The sequence below is a fragment of the Peromyscus leucopus genome, chromosome 1, assembly GCF_004664715.2.
Source record: "Peromyscus leucopus breed LL Stock chromosome 1, UCI_PerLeu_2.1, whole genome shotgun sequence".
NCBI classification, from domain to species: Eukaryota; Metazoa; Chordata; class Mammalia; order Rodentia; family Cricetidae; genus Peromyscus; species Peromyscus leucopus.
The window spans coordinates 88,442,955-88,463,819 of NC_051063.1; the positions used below are offsets into that span (position 1 = coordinate 88,442,955).

The window sequence follows — 20,865 nt, forward strand, 5'->3', positions numbered from 1 at the left end:
TCTAGAGGGAAGTGCAGGGCACCTCCACTTGTGGAACAGCTCTTACCGTTTGTCCTGTTTAGCCTGGTAGGAACCTGCATAGGTAAGGTGGGACCAGGTTGTCATTATGGGACAAGAGGACCCTGAAGGGGCAGCGACTCACTGCTGTGCCCCCAGGAGCTTGCAGGCTAGAGTCAGAATCCCTCTTGTAGAATGGTAAATAGCGCCAGGGCTTGGGCTTGGCACTCGGGCTTCCTGAGACTGCCCAGGGAGTGGCTCTCCTGGGCTCCTGGAGCAGCTAAAGGAAACGGACTCCTTCCTGTCTGGAGAGCTGTCCTGGGGCAGCAGTGTTCAGCCACCTAAGCCTGCCCCCCATGAGCACAGAGCCAGGCAGAGGACAGATGCGGGTGCTAGGATTGTCCCTTTCCTTCCCTGACCCTATAGCAAGCCCCGAAGGACTCAGGAAATGTAATTAGGAAGACAGGCGTTAAGAGAGGCCAGGTTAAAAACAAACCAACGTAAGTTGTGAGACCGAATAGACCGACTCAGTGGTTCAAGAGCTCACCATCAAAGTGTGTGAGACCTGTAAATGCTGGGTGGGTGTGGCTGTCCTCCTGTGATGCCAGCCCCAGAGCAAGCTGCCTAGTAAGACTAGCTGTCTCAGTGAGTTCTGGGTAATTGAGAGACCCTGCCTTACAAATAAGGTGGAAGAGCAATGGAGTGTTCACACATATGTATGTGTCCCACACATGCAAGAACATGCACACACACATGCATACCACAAACACACACACACACACACACACAAAAAAAAAAAAAAAAAGGAAAAGGAAAAAATCCTAAGTCGTGAATTTGATTTTGAATAACATGCTCCAGCTGTCTTCTCTCCTCCTGTTGAGAGTGTGTGAGACAGTGACCTGGGGAAGCGGGTGGGGAAGGAGGCAGTACAGGGAAAGCCTGTGCAAGCCACAGCATCCCTCACAGACAGGGCGTCCCTGCTTCAGCACTCTGTGAACTTCTCATGTGTTGTATGTGATGGTCTTGCACCAGAACTGTCTACCTTTCCCATCCTTGGCTTGCTCGGCTGGAGGCCTCAGTCCACTAAGAACATGGTAACTGGACCACTCTTAAGCTCGTGCAACTCTTCTGCCTCAGTTAGCTTCTGTGACCTATTGAAGGGGGGTGTGGCTTGTGAGGAGCCTTATTGTCAATAATCACACTGAAGAGCTTGATAGGCCACGAGAGACACCACAGACAGTCTTACCCAGGAACCCTTCCCTGGTTCCTGGTGTGGCTGCTTTGGCTTCTTACTGAACAAAAATCTTCCAGCAAACTTGTAGCAGCTGCTACTTATCCTCCTGGAGTCAAGGTCATACTGAGACCTGCTGGATCACCAAGTTGTCTCTCTGCCTTCTCCAGCCATCCGTCCACATCACTGGGGGTCATGTTACTTCATGCACGTGAGCCAGCCCAGCCCAAAGATTTGATGCCAAGAATGAGAGCAGTGGCATCAATGGGATCCTAGCTTGAGTGTGGCAAGAGCTCTTCCAGGCAGATCTCCTGGTTCTGCCTCAGGAGCCCGTCATCCGCCTCATCTGCTCTACTGCCTAGTCCTGTTGGCTCCTCCCCATCCATCCACAGTGGGTGCGGGGATAAGCTAAGCTGGCTTTCCCCATAGTGACCCCCAAGCTCTGCCATGCTGAAAGAGGGCTCCGAGTTGCAGCAAGACATCTGTGCTTCCTCCATGGCCCGGTGTGTCAGTCTGCTGTGGTCCCGTGTCTCCAGAGTTGTGTAATGTGAATGATCTACCTGAGAAGACCCCATTCTTTTAACCCCTAGTGTTTGTAACTGTTTTGTTTCTTTCTGTTTCCTGGGAAGGCTGATGACACCTACCTCCAGCTGAAGAAGGACCTGGAGTACCTGGATCTAAAGGTGGGTGGTATGGCTGGAGAGTTGGCTCGGTGTTCAGATGTGCTTGCTGCTCTTGCAGAAGACCCAGGTTCAGTTCCCGGCACCCACCTCAGGCAGTTCACTATCACCTATTACTATGTTCTAGAATATTCAATTCCCTCTGGCCTCCACCAGCACCTACATGCAAAAGGGGGAATAAGCTAACATAAGTACACACACTACTCCTAAATAAAGATAATACATCTTTGAAGGTGAGTGGCATCAGGATCCCACCTCCCACGGACACTCATCTTTCTGAGAGTATTACCTTCTGGAGCCTAACACTAACTAACGCTCTACACCCTAAGTGAAAACTGTTGTCTGAATCAGAAGAACTTCATTGCTTACAGTCTGATTCTTGTAAAAAGTTGCTTGTGAGCCCTGTTGAGAGGACTCTGGATTAGGGAATGGGAGTCATGATTTCGATCTTTTTCCTTCCCTTAGTTAGATCCAGGGGTTCCTGGAAAATAGCCATTGGCTTCGTCAGAGCCTCTTTTGCTGGTGGGAGTGTGTTGGGTTCATAGTGGTTGGCTGATGTGTGTTTTCAGCCACAAGTGGCTTGGTGGGTCCTTTGGGTTGTTGATGAGGTTGCAAGTTCTACGTGGAGTCATGGGGCCTTGAGGCCCACCCATAGCCTCTCCCTTTAGAGCTGAGCACTAGGAGCCTGTGCAGACTTAAAGCTCAGGCTCTGACTCAGCCTTCACAACAGACCTGAAGGGCTCCTGGGGAAATGGGATGCATTCTTTCCTGGAGAAAGCTGCTGCCGACTTGCCACAGCCCTGCACATTCCTTCTGAGGCCAGCCCTTCTCGTGCTGGGGCTGTGGAACAGACTGGAGGGGAGAAACCTTAGTCAGCCCAGGGAGGGAAGGAGCCTATGGACCATGCTTATCTCTACTGCACTGTGTATCTGGCTCAAGCCATTTCTAACGCAGGGACCTTCCAGCCTCATGGGGCTCAGCTGTAGATACTAACACCTAAGGCAGCAGGTGGGGCTTTTCCCATGCTGACAGCCCACCAAGGATTTTGGTTTGATATCTCCCAGTTCACTTATGCATCTGTTAAGCACTTGCTGTATGCCCAGCTCTACAGAAGACAAAGTCAGGTGCAAAAGGAAAACTCAGGCCCTAGTCATAAGAAATTTCCAAATAGTATGGACTGGGCAAAGAAATATCCCCAAATGATATTATATACAGTGATCATGCAAAGATCTATTTGGCTCAGTTCTGAGCTGGAATCATGTGAATTCCTATGGGCCATGAGAAAGGCTTCGGAGGAAGTAGGGAGCATGTGAACAGAGCTTTGAGGAATCATGGCGGAGTAGTTGTTAGGAAGTAGGTGGGAACAGGACCAAAGTGAGCCACAGAGAGCTGGGGTACGATGGTGAGATCAGAGCCATGGGGTGAGGTAGAAACAAATCATGCTGACTCCTGATTCTGTCCTAGGCCTTAGGAAGAAAATCTCAGTGGGCACAGAGATTAAAGGAGAAGAAACTGAGGCACAGACTTCAGAGCAAAAGTTCTGTTTGTCCAGACTCCAACAGAAGCTGAGTAGTGATGGCCATGTAATGTGTTTTACTTTGTTGCATTAGCTTGCATAGTAGCTCCACAAGGGAAGTAAATTACTTTCTCAAGGCCACACTGGAGACAGAGATAAATTTGGGTCCAGTGCTTATTCTAAAGCTTACATTCACCTTGCTACTAGCCCTTCATAACATGTCATGTGTGCTGCTATGGTCCAAAAGGCATTAAACTTTTGGGGAGCCAAGCTTGGGTTTCCGATGGCTGGGAATGGATTTGATAGGCTGGAGAGGCAAGTTGCATCCAGGGGGTGCTTTCCTAACTAGGAGCTGTGTCACCTGAGGAGGTCTTCTGGCTGCTGACGTTGTTTGTCATGAGAACAGCTAGGCTCGTAGCCAGATTTTCCTGGTTGTGTGTCTGCTGCTGTGATTACTAAGCTCTTCTCAGAGAGCTAGTCCCCAGATGAACCTCTCTTGCAGCTGAGAGAGGCTTGACTCTCCCACTGCCCGTGTGAGAAAAGATCCTAGACTGTGTGTGCAGTGTTGATCAGAAAGGCTAGTGTACCTCCATGGCTGCCACCAGAGGGCAGGGACCTGCTCTGCCCTGCACAGACCCAGCTGGAATACTGGATTCTCAGAGGAGTGGCCAACTGCAGGACCCAGAGCCCAGGGTTAAGGGTCTCCAGATGAACATGTTTACAGATGTTCAAAATCAGCCTGCTAAGACTAAAAGGGTCGTTCATTTTCCATTGTCTGGGGTAGTGGTCCAGGGGTTTGACCACATCCGTGCTCTGCTTACCTTGATTTGCTGATGTCCCCTTCACCTGCGGACTCAGGTTCTCTTCTCCCCCAGCATCTAGGGAGCCAGGAAAGATCTGCAGAGTGGGAAATGTGCCCGTGAGGAGACTCACAGCTGCAGTGCTGTGGCAGGGAGTCAGGGACAGCGTGGGAGAGAAGGAGACAGGCTGTAACGCTCTGCCGTGTCACAGTGCGTTTTCTGTGGCTCTAAAGAGGATTGAGCCGAGCAGAAGGCAGCTACGGGCCGACAGGGTTCAGTTGGTAGAACTGCTTTCCTGGAAGGGCCTTCTCTATAGCGGCGAATGTCCTGTCACTGGGCTACGCAGATTGGGACTCCAAGACCTGTTGGTTCATGGATCCTTGACATGCTGGGCAGAATGTCCTTGGAATAAGGCGGTGTGAATGTGGCACTGCAGAGTGGACAGAACAGGAAGAGGTCACACACTAGGAAAGGAGATGCACCTGAGTAAGCCCCGAAGGCCATTCCGGGTGTGGGAAACAAGCTCAGCCTCTCTAGGACCAACTTCCTCTTCCCATGGTGGGGTGGATTGAACCTCCAGCCTCATGCGTGTGGGGCAAACACCCTACCACTGAGCCATACTCAACTATGTCACCAACCCTCTTTTTACTTTTTGTTTTAAGGCAAGGTCTTACTATTAATAAATTCCCAGACTAGCATTGAATTCATTTTGTAGCCTAGGATGGCTTTGAACTTGCACTAGCCACTCGGGTAGATGGGATACTGCCTGTGTCACTAAAGTCAAGTGTGTGTGTGTGTGTGTGTGTGTGTGTGTGTGTGTGTGTGTGTGTGTGTGTGTGTATCTGTACAACCAGGGCCTTGTGCTTGCTGGGCAGGTGCACTACCACTGCTCTATCCCCAGTCCTTGAACAAGCTTCTCTAGAGATTTTCCTTCCCACATCTGATCTGGTTTCCTCACTCTGCTGTGTTGACTTAGGCTCTTTTATCTTCTTGTCCCAAGAGCCAAGGATCCAGGGCCCATCCACCCCTCTGACCAGCTGACACCAGTTTCCCGAGTTTGGTGGTGGTGTTTTCTCACAAGCACCTTTCTCGGTTTTCCTCCCTTATGAATGTTGCTGCAGTGGGGCCAGAGGATTAGATGAAGTCACCTCTTAGAAGATGCTCGTAGCTAGCGTGTTTGGGGAGTGCTTGCTCCTCTGGCCTGTCTCTTGTTGGTGCCAGGGCAGAAAGGACGGGGCAGTGGTGAAGCTCCTCTTCTGCCTGGCAGTGTGGACACTTGGTGCACTGGTGATAGGAATTACTGTCCCTACCCTGTTAGCCAAGAACCCGTGTCTCAGAGACTTAAGGGACTTCTGCAAAGTTCCATGAGGGTAACTGACTTCAGCCCTGAGTTTGTCGTCTTTGGGCTGTGCTTCCATCATGGAAATTCTGCTTCCTAGAACCTGTACTGCATTGATTGGCTTCCAAGAGTGGGCTGTGGTGGGGTCGCTGTTGTCCATAGCATTTAAAAAAATTACTCCTTCAGACGGAGTCTAATAGTGTTGCCCCATTTGTTCTCAGATACCTGGGCTCAAGTGATGCTCCTGGATGTGTGCCTGTACTCCTGGCTCCGAGTTATTTGTAGACAGCTGGGAAACACATTCACACACGGTTGAGTGGGGTCTCTTCAGCTGCTCAGACAATGTCTTTGTAGATACAGAAGGTTGCCTTCAACCCCAGGAAGTCCCTTGTCTCGGGAGGAGTGTAGCCCTGTGAGCTCTCTCTGACAGTTTGAGCCTGAGATCAGGGCTTGTCTGTTTCCAAAGTCAGCTTCTGGGGCAGAGTTTTTTAGGTTGTTATCTGGGGCATCAGCTATATCTAGAACACCTAGGAACTTGATTTTTAAAAATATAGATCTGAACCAGGTATGATGATACACACCTGTGGTTCTTGCTTCTTAGGGGACTGAGACAGGAGGATCATTTGAGCCTGTAAATTACAAGCCAGCTCACAGAACATAATGACTTCCTCCCTTTAAAAAAAATTCAAGGTGGTCGTTGTGGTGGTATTGTGTTCCCAGAAATATTGTGCACCCTAATAAACTTATCTGGGGTCAGAGACAGAACAGCCACAATATTAAACATAGAGGATAGGCAGTGGTAGCACACACCTTTAATTCTAGCATTCCAGAGGCAGAAATCCATGTGTTCAAGGATGCAGCCAAGCATGGTGACTCACGCCTTTAATCCCAGGGAGTGGTGGTAGAAAGCAGAAAGGTATATAAGGCGTGAGGACCAAAACTAGAAGCATTTGGCTGGTTAAGCATTCAGGCTTTTGAGCAGCAGTTCAGCTGAGACCCATTCTGGATGAGGACTTCAGAGGCCTCCAGTCTGAGGAAGCAAGACCAGCTGAGGATCTGGCGAGGTGAGGTAGCTGTGGCTTGTTCTGGCTCTCTGATCTTCCAGTGTTCACCCCAATAACTGGCCTCAGGTTTGATTTTATTAATAAGAACTTTTAAGATTCATGCTACAGGTAGTGGTGCATACCTTTAATTCCAGCACTTGGGAAACAGAGGCAGGTGGATCTCTGGGTTCGAGGCCAGCCTGGTCTACAGAGTGAGTTCCAGGACAGGTAGGACTACACAGAGAAACTCTGTCTTGAAAAACAAAATAAAATAACACCAAAAATTTTTAGGCTGGGCATGGTGGCTCATGCCTTGGATCCCAGGACTGAGAGGCAGAGGTGGGTGGATATCTGTGAGCTTGAGGCCAGCCTGGTTTATATAGGGAGTTCCAGGACAGCCACCAAAGCTTCCCATAGAGACTTTGTCTCAAAGAACAAGTCAACAAACTTCAGAGCCGGCGTGAGCCATGCCTATAGTTTCAGCACTCAGTAGGACAGAGGCAGAAGGATTGCCTCAAGTTCAAAGCCAACCTGGGCAACATAGTTCCAGGCCAACCAAGGATACATAGACCCTGATTCAAAAATAAATAAATAATTAATTAAAAATTAAAAACAGCGCTTGGAGGTAAAGCAGGTAAAGGTGCTTGCTGCTAAGCCCCATGACCTGATTTTGATCCTCAGGACTCATGTAGTGGAAGGAGAGAACTGACTCCAAGCTGACCTCTCTCTGACCTACACACACACACACACACACACACACACACACACACTCACTCACTATAGGATGCACACACAGATAAGTAGGTAAATATGTTTTGTTTTGTTTTTAAGGCAAATCTGGAGGTCTCTACTGAGTTAGCACTCTTGATCTCAAAAGCTCTAGTGTGATTCTTGTGCACACTAAATGTTGAGGTCTGCCATTCAAGGACAGAGATTACTCTCCCAGGCTGTGAGCTAAGCAAACCCCTGGGGAACTTCGAAAATGCACACAAATACTTGAGTGCCATGCTGAGAGACTCTGACTTAATTGATAATATTCAAGCATTACTCTTTAAAAACCAGACCAAGCAAACAATTTGTTTGTGTTTTTTAAAGTGCAGCCAGGGTTGAGAAAGATTGCCTCAAAGTGATTTGTTTGTATTTTTTTGTTTTTGTTTTGAGACAAGGTCTCGTCTATCCCAGGTTGTTCTTGGATGCTCAATGACCTTGAACTTGTATCTTCCTGCCTCTGTTCCTGAGTCTGGGATTATAGGTGCGTCCATGCCTGGTTTGTGTGGTACTAGATGGAGCCCAGGGCTTCGCGAACACTAGATAAGCACTGTACGGACTGAGCTACACCTCCCTCAGAAGTGGTGGTTCTCAAAGTGTGGTCTCCGACCAGCTCCAGCAGCAACACCTGAGAATCTGTTAGGAATGGAAAATCTTGAGTCCTACTCCAGGCCTGCCTCTGGTGTGGAGCCTGAGCCTTCCAGGTGATTCTGCACACTGAAGTTGGAGAGCCAGCGTAGGAATCCTTATATCAGACTAGGGTATAACTTGGATAAAACGGTTGTCTAGTATGCATGAGGCCCTGGTTCAATTTCCAACCCTCTAATAAAAGATAAAACTTCTGTTGGCCTGGGATCTACCTACCCGGAGGGTGGGGACAGTGTTTTCTTTCTTTCTTTGCATTCCTTCATCTGTCTATGTGCATATGGTAAGGCTGGAGGTGTGTGTGTGTGTGTGTGTGTGTGTGTGTGTGTGTGTGTGTGTGTGTGTGTGTATTAAGGCATGCGTGTGGAGGTCAGAGGACAACCTGCAGGAGCTGATTCTCCTTCCACCATGTGGATCCCGGGATTGAGCTCAGGTCCTCAGGTTCAGGGGCAGCATTGCCTACTGAGCCATCTCGAAGGCCTGGGAGACTATTTCCAGCTCCAGTTATAAGAATCTGGGACCATTAGTTAGACATGGACGTTTAGCTGCACTGCACATGTGGAGGTGAAATTCAAGGACTTTTTGTGTAAAATAATTGTTAGAAATGAGATGAGGGCATGGATCCTCTCTAAGCCAGGCTTCCAGATGTCACAGAACGTGGTGAGGAAGGCAGGAAGAAGTGTCAGGCTTCCCCTCGCCTTCTGCAGAAGAAGTAGGAAGGAAGTGAGCCAGGAAGTGGCCCTTGTGCGTGGTCAGTCGACACAGCCCCCTGCCCCGCAAAGTAAGCAAAGCTGATTAGGCCTGTTCTTCAGAGGCAGGCGACTGGGACCAGCCGGGAGTTCCCGCACCAAGGCTGTCTTGACTGTCTGCACACCTCGCCTCTGAGGTTCCCCTTCACCAACCCCCAGACTGTGGCTGCTTCAAGTGTCGTTGGATGTCTCACCTGTTACGTTTTGTTGTATTTGCCTTTCTGTTCGGAACAGATTAAAAATAATGAACCTTTGATCAACGTGCTTTACAAAGTGCTGAAGAAGTCAGCACGGGGCTGTCGGCCCGGGAGAAGCGTAAGATGATCGGATCCGTGTCTCCAGGCGGGGCCATTCCATTGCTTCTGGCTCAGGGCCGGCATCATCGCTTGCTTAAGCAGTTGCTCTCCTGACGCCCCACGCTTCCTGCAAGTCATTTCGGTTGATTTTCTCTAACCCAAAGCTCTCTCCAGCATTGTGGCCAATACATTGGGCTGAGCTGCTCATCTGTGGTGTCCTGTGGCTCCATCTTTTGTGTTGCAGAGGGATGGGGAGCTTGCCTGGCTGCCATCAGCTTGTGTGTGTCTCCATCCTCACTTGTCTGCCTCCACATAGATAGGGCTGGGCATGAGTTTCTTGGGAGGGAGCAGCCGTTCCTAACCACTTTAGAGAAGCCTTAGATGCCACTGTCTCTGCCTTCTCGGGGGCAGGGTGTTGACAGGCAGGTCCCCTCTGGAACTGGATGGCCACCCTTTGGATGGTCTCTTTTGCAATGTAGCCAGCTCTCGGGACATTCTGAGGGAGGCTACAGATGCGGGGGGGGGGGGGCAGATGTCATGTCCTGATGTGGTAGAGGAGAAGTGAGATGGCCCTGATCTTGTAGAGATTCTTTAAGATGAGTGAGGACCCAAGACCTTTGATTTTTCTGGTGACAGATAGCGGGGACACTTGTTGACATTTTAAGTGGATATAAATACTGTAATCACTGAGCACAATTTAAAGAGGGAAACTTAACTGCCACATACTACTTGTGGCTATAACTATTCATTAGAGCATCCATTCTCTGGAACAGAGCTAAGCTGAAGGACCTCTGAGCTGTATAAGAGCTTTCAGGAAGCTGGTGTCCTATGGCCCTATGGTGTCCTATGGCCACCTTTACTTCATTGGAAGCCAAACCAGCCAGTCTGATTTTAACATGTTCATGAACTCACTCAGCAAACCTTCTCCGTATCTCTTCAATATGCCAGGTCCTGGCTGGGCTTCAAGACTAGAAAAACATCACTGTCTCCACAATGACCCCTAATGTGGTTAATGTATCTGGAGAGAACTGGGCAAACCTCACTGTAATCCGATACTCTGAGCACCACAGATGTGACAGGCACCCCATGAGAGGGACACCTTGTAGGGCACCAGACCCACTCAAAGGGAAGAAAGAAAGGCAAACACTTTGAATTCCTAGCTCCCAACACCCTATAAACAGCATATTAAAGAGGACAAGAGAGGCCTGTTTCTTAGAAAAGAGAGAATGTGACTATCCCCAGAGAGAGAGAGAGAGAGTTGGATTCAGAGTCGCTAAGGACAGCAGTGAAGGGCACATTCCGGAGGATGCCACCAGAAAGCTTAATTTAGATTTTACTTTCTCAGAATGCCTTTGTGTGTAGACACCTCATTTCTTTCCTGATGGTGCTGGATAAATGAGGCGTTGCTCAGTTAGATCCTCTGCCTTATTTAAGCATCAGAGACTTCCTCAATAAAAAGCTTCAGGGGAAAAGGGGGAAGAGTTTGCTGGGGGAGATCCCCAGAGTGCACCTCAATTTGAAAGTGATTTCTAGCTGCTTAACGAGCCTAGGCCAGCTTCTTCAGAGAAGCTACCCACTCATGCCCTCCCCTTGGGAGGGATCGTTGCAGGGCTCCATATGTTCAAACTGTGTGTACATACAGGTATGTACACATACTCTGACACAGACCCCATGAATGCTTGCTGAGTGTCTTCCCTTATGCCAGGCCTTATACTCAGGCTTTACCACAAAATAAACAAGGCCAGGGTCCCTGCCCCTTGCTGTATGGCCAAATGGAATCAATCCTCAGCTCAAAGCAAGAAGTCATTTCATGGGGTAGTGAGATGGCCCAGCAGTTAAGAGCACTGGCTACTCTTCCAGAAGGCACGGTTTTCATTCCCAGCACCCACATGGCACCTCACAACTATCTGTAACTCCAATTACAGGAGATCCAACACCCTCTCTGGCCTCCATGAGTACACAGACTCATGCATATGATACACAGACATACATGCAGCAAAACACCCATACATATAAAATAGATAATATTTTTAAAAGAAGTCATTTGATACTGGCTTGGACTTGCTGAGGTAGAGTGTAGGTCATTTGAGCACGTGGATGTGGTTAATTTGAAGGGAATGATTGACAATGAATTTTGACTTCTGGTTTACTCTAGCAAACTTCTTGAGCCTTCCAAATGGAGTGGGGAGAAAACACAGGCTATCTTTCCAGCAACTGCCTGTCTGTCCATCCTAGGGCCTTCTGCCTAACACATACACATTACCTGCCTCTGCTATGATTACCCTGTTCTCCATGTTCACTGGTCAGAACTTCAAAACAGAACAGAGATGGGCTCACGATTTGAGATGCATTAAAGCTGACCTTGTCTTGGCCATGGGAGAGCCCACCCACATCTACACAGCCTATGACAGAAGGTGCCTCAGGGAAGTGGAAGCATGGGCTAGAGAGTTGGAATCAGCTGCCTGGGTGTCAATGGGAGCAGGAAGGCAGCAAGCTGCCTGTTTACAGTTGACTGAGGATGTGAAATGGGATGCTCCACTGGCCTGGAAGCGTGGGAGACTTGTTCATTGTTTTGTTGAGATGCGAAGACAGGTGATAAGTCACATGAGTACAACCAAGCCTTGTTGTCTGGGTGTGACTCTAAAAACACTAGCTGGGCCTGACCTGGGTTCCTTCTCCCTCTGGCTGGATCTTTTAACAGCGTAGGGTGAGGAAGACTGGCCTTGTCCATGGGGAAGGGAGCTTCCCAGAGACCTGAAACAGGCTGGGCATGGGGTGTAGACCTGTATTTATCCCTAGGTGCCGTAGCAGGCCTCTGTTATCCTTGGCAAATCTCCAAAGACCCACAGAAATGTGTCATGCTCTTTGGGCAAACAGCATTTTTTTTAAACCTTTAAAATTGATAACCCTGTAACTTGAGTATCTGCATTTTCTTTAATTTGAGAAATTTAATAGTATTAGGATCACCAAAAGGTTTTGGTTTTTCCATAAAGTGAAGTAGGCATTAAAAAAACAGTGTAGATAGTCCTCAAGTTTTTGCCCAATTTGTGCCATGAGCCTCTGCCTCCGCTGAGACTTCCACCTCCATCCACCATAGGACTAACCTTCCTTCCTGAGTTTCGGCTCCACACACCAAGTTAATCATTAAATTGTTCACCTCCCAGATGACAGGCCGAGATCTTCTTAAGGATCGAAGTCTGAAGCCGATGAAGATCGCTGAGAGTGACATTGATGTGAGTTACCAGTGACAGGCTGGCTCCTCGGCCACCTCCTGACTGGACCTGGGCAGCTTCCCGAAGGGTTTGGTTGGTGCTCTGGTCAGAGGCTTTCTGCTCTTGTTCCTGAGACCATGCCCTGTGCTCACCCCCCACCCCACCCCACCCTCTCCAACTCGTTCTTGCTTATAGGTCAAGCTGAGTGTGTTCTGTGAACAAGACAGGATCCTCCAGGACTTGGAAGACAAGATCCGAGCTCTCAAGGAGAATAAAGTATGCATCGCCTTTGCGTCTTCATTGTCGTCGTCGTGGGGTGGGTGGAGGGACGTGCGTTACTCTCGTCTGTGCTGAAACCACGTTTGCACTCTCGTGTTAGCATTCATCAACAGGAGGGGCCGGGGTATAGCTCAGGTTACAGAGTGCTCGCCTAACGTGCGCGAAGCCCCAGCTTCCATCCTCAGCATCACATATAAAGCAGGTATGGTTAGCACACACCTGTAACTCTAGCCCTTGGAAGGTGAACTCCAGGGGGATTCGGAATTTTAAGGTCATCCTCAGCTACGCAGTGTTTGGTCCTCTTTAAAAACCACAAAAAAATACATAAACAGGTGTTAGTTTATTCAGTCTCTTTTGTCTAAGGGTGTTCCTCAAAGACTCGTATCTGAGCCTCCCCTCCTTTCAGGGAGAACCCCACCTGCATGACTCAAGCCCCCCTCATTCTGTTCGGGCCCATGTCCCAGTCTGGAGGTCTGATGGCTTGACATGTGAAACCCAAAGGGCTGCCTTGGAGAGAGTGGCCTTTGTCACAGTGACAAAGCCTTTCACTTCCTCAGGTTCCTTTCCCCTGGGAGCTGGGCTGTGAAGGCAGCAAGTCTAGATGGGAAGGCCACAGTAGTAATCCCAGAGCGACTTTTTTCTTTTCATGGTGTTGAAGATCTGTGGCATGCCTTTTTTCCATAAGAACCTACTAAGTTCTTCTGCCATTTCTTTCATTTGTTGCCATATACTCTATAAGGAAACGGAAGGTTCTGCACCCACCTTGTAGATAAGAAAACAGGCATGGAGAGCTTTGGAGACTTGCCTCCTGGGCAGTCTGAGCTGCTGTCTGAAGCCCTGTGTCTTTGCTCCAGCTCAGACTGGCCTCTTTGGCCTCAGTTGTTTGCATTCTCTGGGGACAGCCCTCCCATCCTGTCACTCTTGGCCCTCTCTGGCACAGGACCAGCTAGAATCTGTGCTGGAGGTGCTGCACAGACAGACCGAGCAATACCGAGACCAGCCACAGCACCTGGACAAGATCACCTGCCAGCAGAGGCTCCTGCAGGAGGACCTGGTCCACATCCGGGCAGAGCTCTGCAGGGAGTCCACGGTGTGTAGAGGGTGAAGAGGTGGCAGGCACCTTCCCTGGGGGCTGGCCGTGGCTGTGTTCCCATCAGCCCTGCTGTTGAGTTGGGGGCCAGGGGTGAGAACTTGTCGCTGCCTCCTGGGGGCAGGTTATCCGGGGTGACATGGCTGACTCTCCTCACCTTAGGCTTCTTTCCATCAGGATAGTTGAGGGAGACCCAGTTTCGAGCAGAAAGTCTTCAGGCTGTATTCTAGTCCGTGCACAGTGCGCTCTGAGATGCCAGAATTTCCACCATTGCAGCTGTCAGTCCAGTGTGGTGCTGACATTCCCACCAGGGCAGGGGGGAGTCATCTTGAGGTGGGGAGTGGTCACATGCTCTCATCTCCTTTCCACCAGGCTGCCTAAGCCTCCCCTTCTCGTTCACCTAGCGGGCAGCAGGTTAGGGGTGGGTGTTCTCGAGGGGACTGGGCTGGGGGGGGCGGGGAGCAGCGTGAGGTGGCATCTGGGGACCAGAAGTGTTTCCTTGGCCAATAGGAGATGGAAAATGCCTGGAATGAGTACCTGAAGTTGGAGAGGGACGTGGAACAGCTGAAGCAGACCCTGCAGGAGCAACACAGAAGAGCCTTCTTCTTCCAGGTGACCAAGAGAGGGTTGTCACCTCCCTCGACTCCCTTGCCCCCTGTTAGGTCTGTGAGCTCTGCCAAGCAGCTACGCCGGGCTCTCCCTCAGGGATTCCTTCCGCCGTGATGAGAAGCCTCGCTTCAGTTCCCCGCTTCTTTGCTCTCAATGCCTAGCCCTCAGTGTTTGGGAAGAGCTGGTCTATTAAAAGATCAGAGCCACGAGGAACCCAGTCCAGTACCCGTACCCACCTGGAGGGCACTTTGGAGGGCCAGGGCGAGTTTCTCCTAGATTCCCTGGACAATAGTAGGAAGTCCAGTCTCTGTCTTGCTTCTGGCAGTCACTCCTTGGCCTGAGGAGAGAGTGTGAATTCGGCCCCTGGAGGCTCCTCTTCTCTCGTTTATGCTCATTTGCCTTTCTGGAGGCCAGACTGGGTGATCCCCATCTCTGTGATCCCTGGCCAATGTGGAAAAGGTGGTTTTAGCTCAAAAGTCAGGCCATTCTAGCTGGCCCGTGTTCTCCTCTTGGCTTCTATCCCTTCCTCAAATTTTTAAAAATGGAAAGTGGCCTGCTTTCCAGCTCTGCTTCAGGTCTATCTCTTTTTCTTGGGACTCTGACATCGATTCAGTGTATTTGAATCAGCAAGTGTTCCTGGAGGCTTCTTGTACACAGGGCAGCATGCTGTGCCACTTTGGGAGCTGGGTTTGCTCAACGAAGATGGAGTTCATTGTGCTAACCCTAGGAAACCAAGGAACTTCTTTGGGGACCCCCCTCCCACAGGCCTGATGTTCTTCACTCACTCAGATGGTTCTGGGGATCCCCCCGCCCCATGGGCCTAATGTCCTCCATTCAGGTGGTTCTGGGAGACTAGCCCAGGACACTGGAGACTCTTGCCTCTGGCTCAGGGGTGACCTTAGAGCATCCCCAGAATATTCCTTTCTCCTACTGTTATTTCCCCCTACAATTCCCTTCACTGGGGACATTCCGCAGTACTAAGTGACTGCTATTGATAAAATCTTCCCAACATTGTTTCTAGTTGTTGCTGAGGTATATCTGTTGCCCATGGTTTTTGAGACAGGTCTCACTATATAACCCAGACTGGCCTTGAACTTGAAATGCTAATCGTAACTCTTTTTTTTTTTTTTTTTTTTTAAGCTAGAGTCATCATATAGCCCAGGCTGGCTTCCAACTATGTAGACCAGGACTGCCTCTGCCTCTCGAGTGCTGGCAGTAAGGGTGTGCGCCATCACACCAGGCATCCCAACTGTTTTTAAGAGTTCTCTTGAGCAGTGTTAAGCCCATTCACATGTTGTGTAGCCATATTCCAGAATTTTCCACCTTGTGAAACTGAAAATCTCTTGTCTTCCCCTCCTGCCCTGGTCCTGGCTTCCCCTGTTCCCTTCCCTGTGTCTGTGAGATTGACTGGGTGTTGTATACATCATTTGAGTCCTATGCTGTTCAAGGCAGTCTATCTTAAGTGAGGTAGAGCAGGCTAGTTGAGCTGGTGAACACTGCCCCCAGAATTCCTCACTGGTCCTGCTTCTCAAGGAGACTTTGAGTAGGCTTGGAGCTTGCCCTGGCAGGTTTTCAAAGGTGTTCACCACCCCTATGATGAGGGACTCTGACTGAAGAGGTATCACAAATCCTCAGAAGAAAGTTCTAGTGAGGAGCCAAGAAGATCCTGAACCAGCTCCCTGTCTTCCCCAGGAGAAGTCACAGATACAGAAGGACCTGTGGAGAATTGAAGATGTCATGGCAGGCTTGAGTGCGAATAAAGAGAACTACAGAGTCCTGGTGGGGTCTGTCAAAAATCCAGGTAAGAGAGCAACCATCTTCCTGAATGTGGGCGCAGGGTGAGGCAGGTGGATGGCTCTCGGAGGGGCTGGGTCTCCGTGGTAGTGACCTCACCTGAGCCCCGGAACAGGGTCTTGACTCCACCCTTGTGTTGTTCCAGAAAGAAAAACGGTGCCTTTGTTCCCTCACCCGCCTGTGCCTTCACTCTCGCCAACTGAGAGCAAGCCGGCCCTGCAGCCTAGTCCTCCCACCAGCCCTGTGCGGACACCTCTGGAGGTCCGACTCTTCCCACAGCTGCAGACCTACGTGCCATACCGACCTCACCCGCCCCAGCTGAGGAAAGTGATGTCCCCCCTTCAGTCACCAACCAAGGCAAAGCCTCAGGTGGTAAGCTGTGGTAGCTGGGAGCTGAGGGCATGCTGTGTGACCTCCTGCAGAGAGATGAGCAAAAGTCTGTTCACCTCACGTGAGGCACAGACAGCAGACCAAAGAAATGACTCCACCCAAGTACCTGGTGACCAATGAGCTTATTGGGCTTCCTTAAGCAGGGGTGAGGTGTGACTTACAGCGACATGAGTGGTGCCCCAGCACCGGCAGAGTGGCAGGTGCACCCCAGCCTGGTAACAACTCACAGAAGCTGCACTGGCAGAATCACTGTGTGTGATCCACCCTGAGATCTCCTTCCCCAACTCCAATGTGAGGTACAGACCAGGGCACGGCCTGCTGGGCAGGAGGCTGCCGATGACTGCGAGGTGCCTGGCAGCCAGCGTTGGGCACAGAGGTGAAGGCACTAGCCTGTCCTCAATGTTTCACTGGGTCTTTGGGCAAGTCCGAGCCACTTCAGTTTCCTCCTGGGCACATGATGGAACCTGCATTCTCTGGAAGAGCAGTCAGTGCTTTTAACTGTTGACAGCCCCGATTTTACCATTTTGTGTGGTTGTTTGCTTGTTTTAGACATTTATATTTGTGTAACAGAAGTATCTATTCTGGGGCTAGAAAGATGGCTCAGCAGTTAAGAGCGCCCATACGGCAGCTAGCACTAACTGTAACCCCGTTCCAGGGGATCCGATGTTCTCTTCTGGCCTCTATGGGCACCAAGCACTTGTGCGCAGGCAGACAGACATTCATGCAGACAAAATACCTATACACGTAAAATAAAAATAAACAAAGAAAAATTTTAAAGAAGGATGTAGGAACTGGAGAAAGCTCAGTGATTGAGAGCACTTGCTGCTCCTCCAGAGGATGGAAGTTTGTTCCCAGCACCAGCATCAGGTAGTTCACAACCACCTTTAACTCCAGCTCCTGGAGATCCAAGCCCTCTGGCTTCCAAGGCCATTTGCACCCATTTACATATACTCACATGCCGATACATGCACCCACATATAATGGAAGATTTTTATTTAAAATATCCATTTTGAAAATGGCATTAAAAAGTGTTGGTGAGCTGGGCAGTGGTGGCGCACGCCTTTAATCCCAGCACTCGGGAGGCAGAGCCAGGCGGATCTCTGGGAGTTCGAGGCCAGCCTGGACTACCAAGTGAGTTCCAGGAAAAAGGCGCAAAGCTACACAGAGAAACCCTGTCTCGAAAAACCAAAAAAAAAAAAAAAAAGTGTTGGTGAGCTGGGTGGTGGTGGCACATGCCTTTAATCCCAGTACTTGGGAGGCAGAGTCAGGCAGATCTCTGTGAGTTTGAGGCCAGCCAGGACTACACAGAGAAACCCTGTCTTGAAAAACAAAGCAAAAAATATGTCAGTGAACAATAATCAGGGCACATCCAATGTGCTCAGGCCAGTGAGCGGAGCGTGGCAACCATGGAAGGCCTCCAATCTCGCACCCCCTCCCTTTCCCCTCTGGTCTTGGCTTCCATATAATTCCCTCATCCTTTTCTTCCCTTGACTCCCTGTTTGCATCCCTGAGCACTTGGATTCTGCCAGGATAGAACCACAGTTCTTCTGTGTGTCCCACACTGTGCACTTCGTCCTGTTGCCTACAGGGACCCCACACGGCTGCTTGGCTTATTTCTTTAATTTACTATCATTTAAAAACTAGTAATGGTTCTGGCATGGTGGCACATAACCTTTAATGCTGGCAGAGGCATGTGCTCAAAATACCTAAATAAATAAATAAAAACTAGGATTGGGTAATTTCAAAGAACACAGAAACAAGAGCCACAAAGTAAGTGTGCCCTCCCACCCTGTCTCTCTCCACTTCTTCCGTCACAAAGAGTGGGTATTTGGATTTACCTTTCGGGAGAGCTTTCTAAAGAAGACACTGGTGATTCTGATGTCTTGTCAGGGTTGGGAAGTGCTGATTCTAGGAAGCTGGGCCAGACTTAGGCAGGTGGCTTGCCTTTTGCCCAACAGTGAAGTATGTTGCTTTCAAAGACTGCCCATAGGGGCCCTGCGGGTAAAGGTGCTCACTGCCAAGCCTGATGTGAGTTACATTCCCCAGGACTCCCAGGGTAGAAGCAGAGCATCAGTTCCCATAGGTTGCCTCTAACCTACATTTGCACACCAAGGCATGTATGTGCCCACACAAATGTATACACAGACACACACATTCAAACACACTAAATAAAATGTGACAAAATTTTTTTTCAAAGAATGCTGGTGACTGCTTGCAAAACCAGCTTGGACTCTTTCCTAAGTTCTGTGAAATCCTGAAATATAAGGTCGAACTGGAGAAATGGAGGGAGTCAAGAGGAAGGCGGGCGGTGGTGGCGGTGGTGGCAGTGGTGGCGGTGGTGGCGCACGCCTTTCATCTCCGCATTCGGAGGCAGAGGCAGGCGGATCCCTGAGTTTGAGGCCAACCTGGTCTACAGAGTGAATTCCAGGACAGTCAGGGCTACACGGAGCCTATCTCCAAAAACCAAAAGGGAGGGGAAAAAGAGGAAGGAGGAGGTACAGCTGTCCTCTGAATGAGTTTTCCTGGCATGAAAACTTCATAGCACGAAGGAACCACAGCCCCTAAGAACCAGCCAAGCACATTGAGTACAAGGAGACTGGTCTGGTTCCCTGCCTCCCAGGAGTGAGCGGCACTTCAGCCACCTCTCCTCTCTCCTGTCAGAGCTGGGAAGAAGGAGAGACTCTGTAAGAATGTTCATTCCCAAGAGAAAGAGCAGGAGGGTGCAGACGGGTGAGCAGATCCCCACACAGGACCCAGGTCCATGAGCTGAGTCACTGAGTCTGCTCAGGCCGAACATGGTGGGACTGTAGATGTCTCTTCCCAGGGTGGGTGCTATCGTCATCTCAGAAGAGACAGCCAGGCTCCTACCTCCCCTGTGGTACATGCGAGGAAGCAGGGTGTCATTTGACACCGCCAGGAATGTAGATCCAGGACACCAAGTGCTGGAGCTGGGGACACACTGTCCCCGGTAACACTTTGAAACTGGAAGGCATATTGGATCAAAAAGAAGAGTTGGAATGGAGGTGGCCCCTCACAGCTTCCTTGGCTGGGTGGTTCTGTGCTCTGAAGTGGTCGGCCCTGTGGCAGTCCTGGCCCTCCTCCCCACTTCAATTCCATCCCGCTGGACACAGGGTCTGGTTCTCTCTCTGAACAGGAAGACGAGGCACCTCCCAGGCCACCACTTCCTGAACTCTACAGCCCAGAGGACCAGCCTCCAGCTGTGCCACCTCTGCCGAGAGAGGCCACCGTCATACGGCACACATCCGTGCGGGGCCTCAAACGACAGTCGGATGAAAGGAAGAGGGACCGGGAACAGGGCCAGTGTGTGAACGGCGACTCAAAGGTGAGCCGAAAGACTGAGCATGCCCACTGAGTGTGGGAAGGGTGGTGTGGCATGAGTGACTTCATAGCCTCAGACTCTGTCCACAGGTGGAGCTCCGGTCCTATGTGAGTGAGCCAGAGCTGGCCAGCCTCAGTGGGGACGTGCCTCAGCCCTCCCTGGGCCTCGTGGGCTCTGAGAGCAGGTACCAGACACTGCCAGGCAGAGGTAAGGCAAGACCCTCTGTGGAGTCCTTCAGGGTTCCCACACTCCACTACAGCACTCACAGCCTCCACCTGGGCCTCAGATCCTGGTCTGCAGCTTGGGTCTAGCTAGCTGTGACTGCTGAAAGAGAGGACTGGCCTGACTTCCTCCCACCCACAGCCTAATTCCCTCCCTCTTTTTTCTTCGAGTAGTCTGTTTTTCCTCTCTTTTCTGTCTCCAGGAGCAAACGGTGATTGCCCTAAAGTCTGACACCGTTGAAGTGTTTTATATGAATCTTATATTCAACAGTGCTGGTAGGCAGGTGCTGTTATGACTCCCATTTTAGAGATCAAGAAACTGAGTCAGGGGCTAGAGAGACGGCATAGTGGTTAAGAGTGCTGATTACTTTTCCAGAGGACTCCAGTTCAATTCCCAGTATCCATGTGGTGGTTCACAACTGTCCATAACTCATGCATGTGGCATACAGATATATATGCAGGCAAAACACCAATAAACATAAAATAAATAAAAAAGAAAGAAACAGGGTAAGAGGAATTAAACAAGTGCCAGTTAGCTGATCACAGAGCAAGCCAACAATCCCAGAGCTCTGGCTGCAGATGACTGTGGCCTGCAGGCTGGGGTGCTAGGAACTGCCAGCACTGAGGAGGCCATCGGATCTGTGTCAGCCCGAGACGGGAGTCCTTTCTTAAGCCCATGGTCTCCTTCCCTGTGCTCCTTGCTTATCCCTAGCTGGATTCCCTATGAGGCAGAGGATGAAGGCTCTGTATCCCTTTCCACCTGCCCCTGCCCAGCACTTCTGCTTGGAAGCAGAGCTTCACACAGCTCTGCAGGGACAAAGGCCACCCCCAGGCCAACCTTTCTCTCTTCCTGGGGCCTGCTTTAT

General features: G+C 50.2%; 1 protein-coding gene across 1 annotated transcript in view; it reads left to right on the top strand.

Moving 5' to 3' along the window:
• Window positions 1-20,865, top strand: part of Plekha7 (pleckstrin homology domain containing A7) — a 187,929-nt gene that overhangs the window by 154,403 nt on the left and 12,661 nt on the right. Inside the window, 9 exon segments of the mRNA XM_028884573.2 lie at window positions 1,858-1,911; window positions 12,229-12,297; window positions 12,472-12,552; window positions 13,496-13,645; window positions 14,156-14,257; window positions 15,947-16,055; window positions 16,194-16,420; window positions 19,593-19,781; window positions 19,868-19,985. Coding sequence (XP_028740406.1) covers window positions 1,858-1,911; window positions 12,229-12,297; window positions 12,472-12,552; window positions 13,496-13,645; window positions 14,156-14,257; window positions 15,947-16,055; window positions 16,194-16,420; window positions 19,593-19,781; window positions 19,868-19,985 — 1,099 coding nt within the window.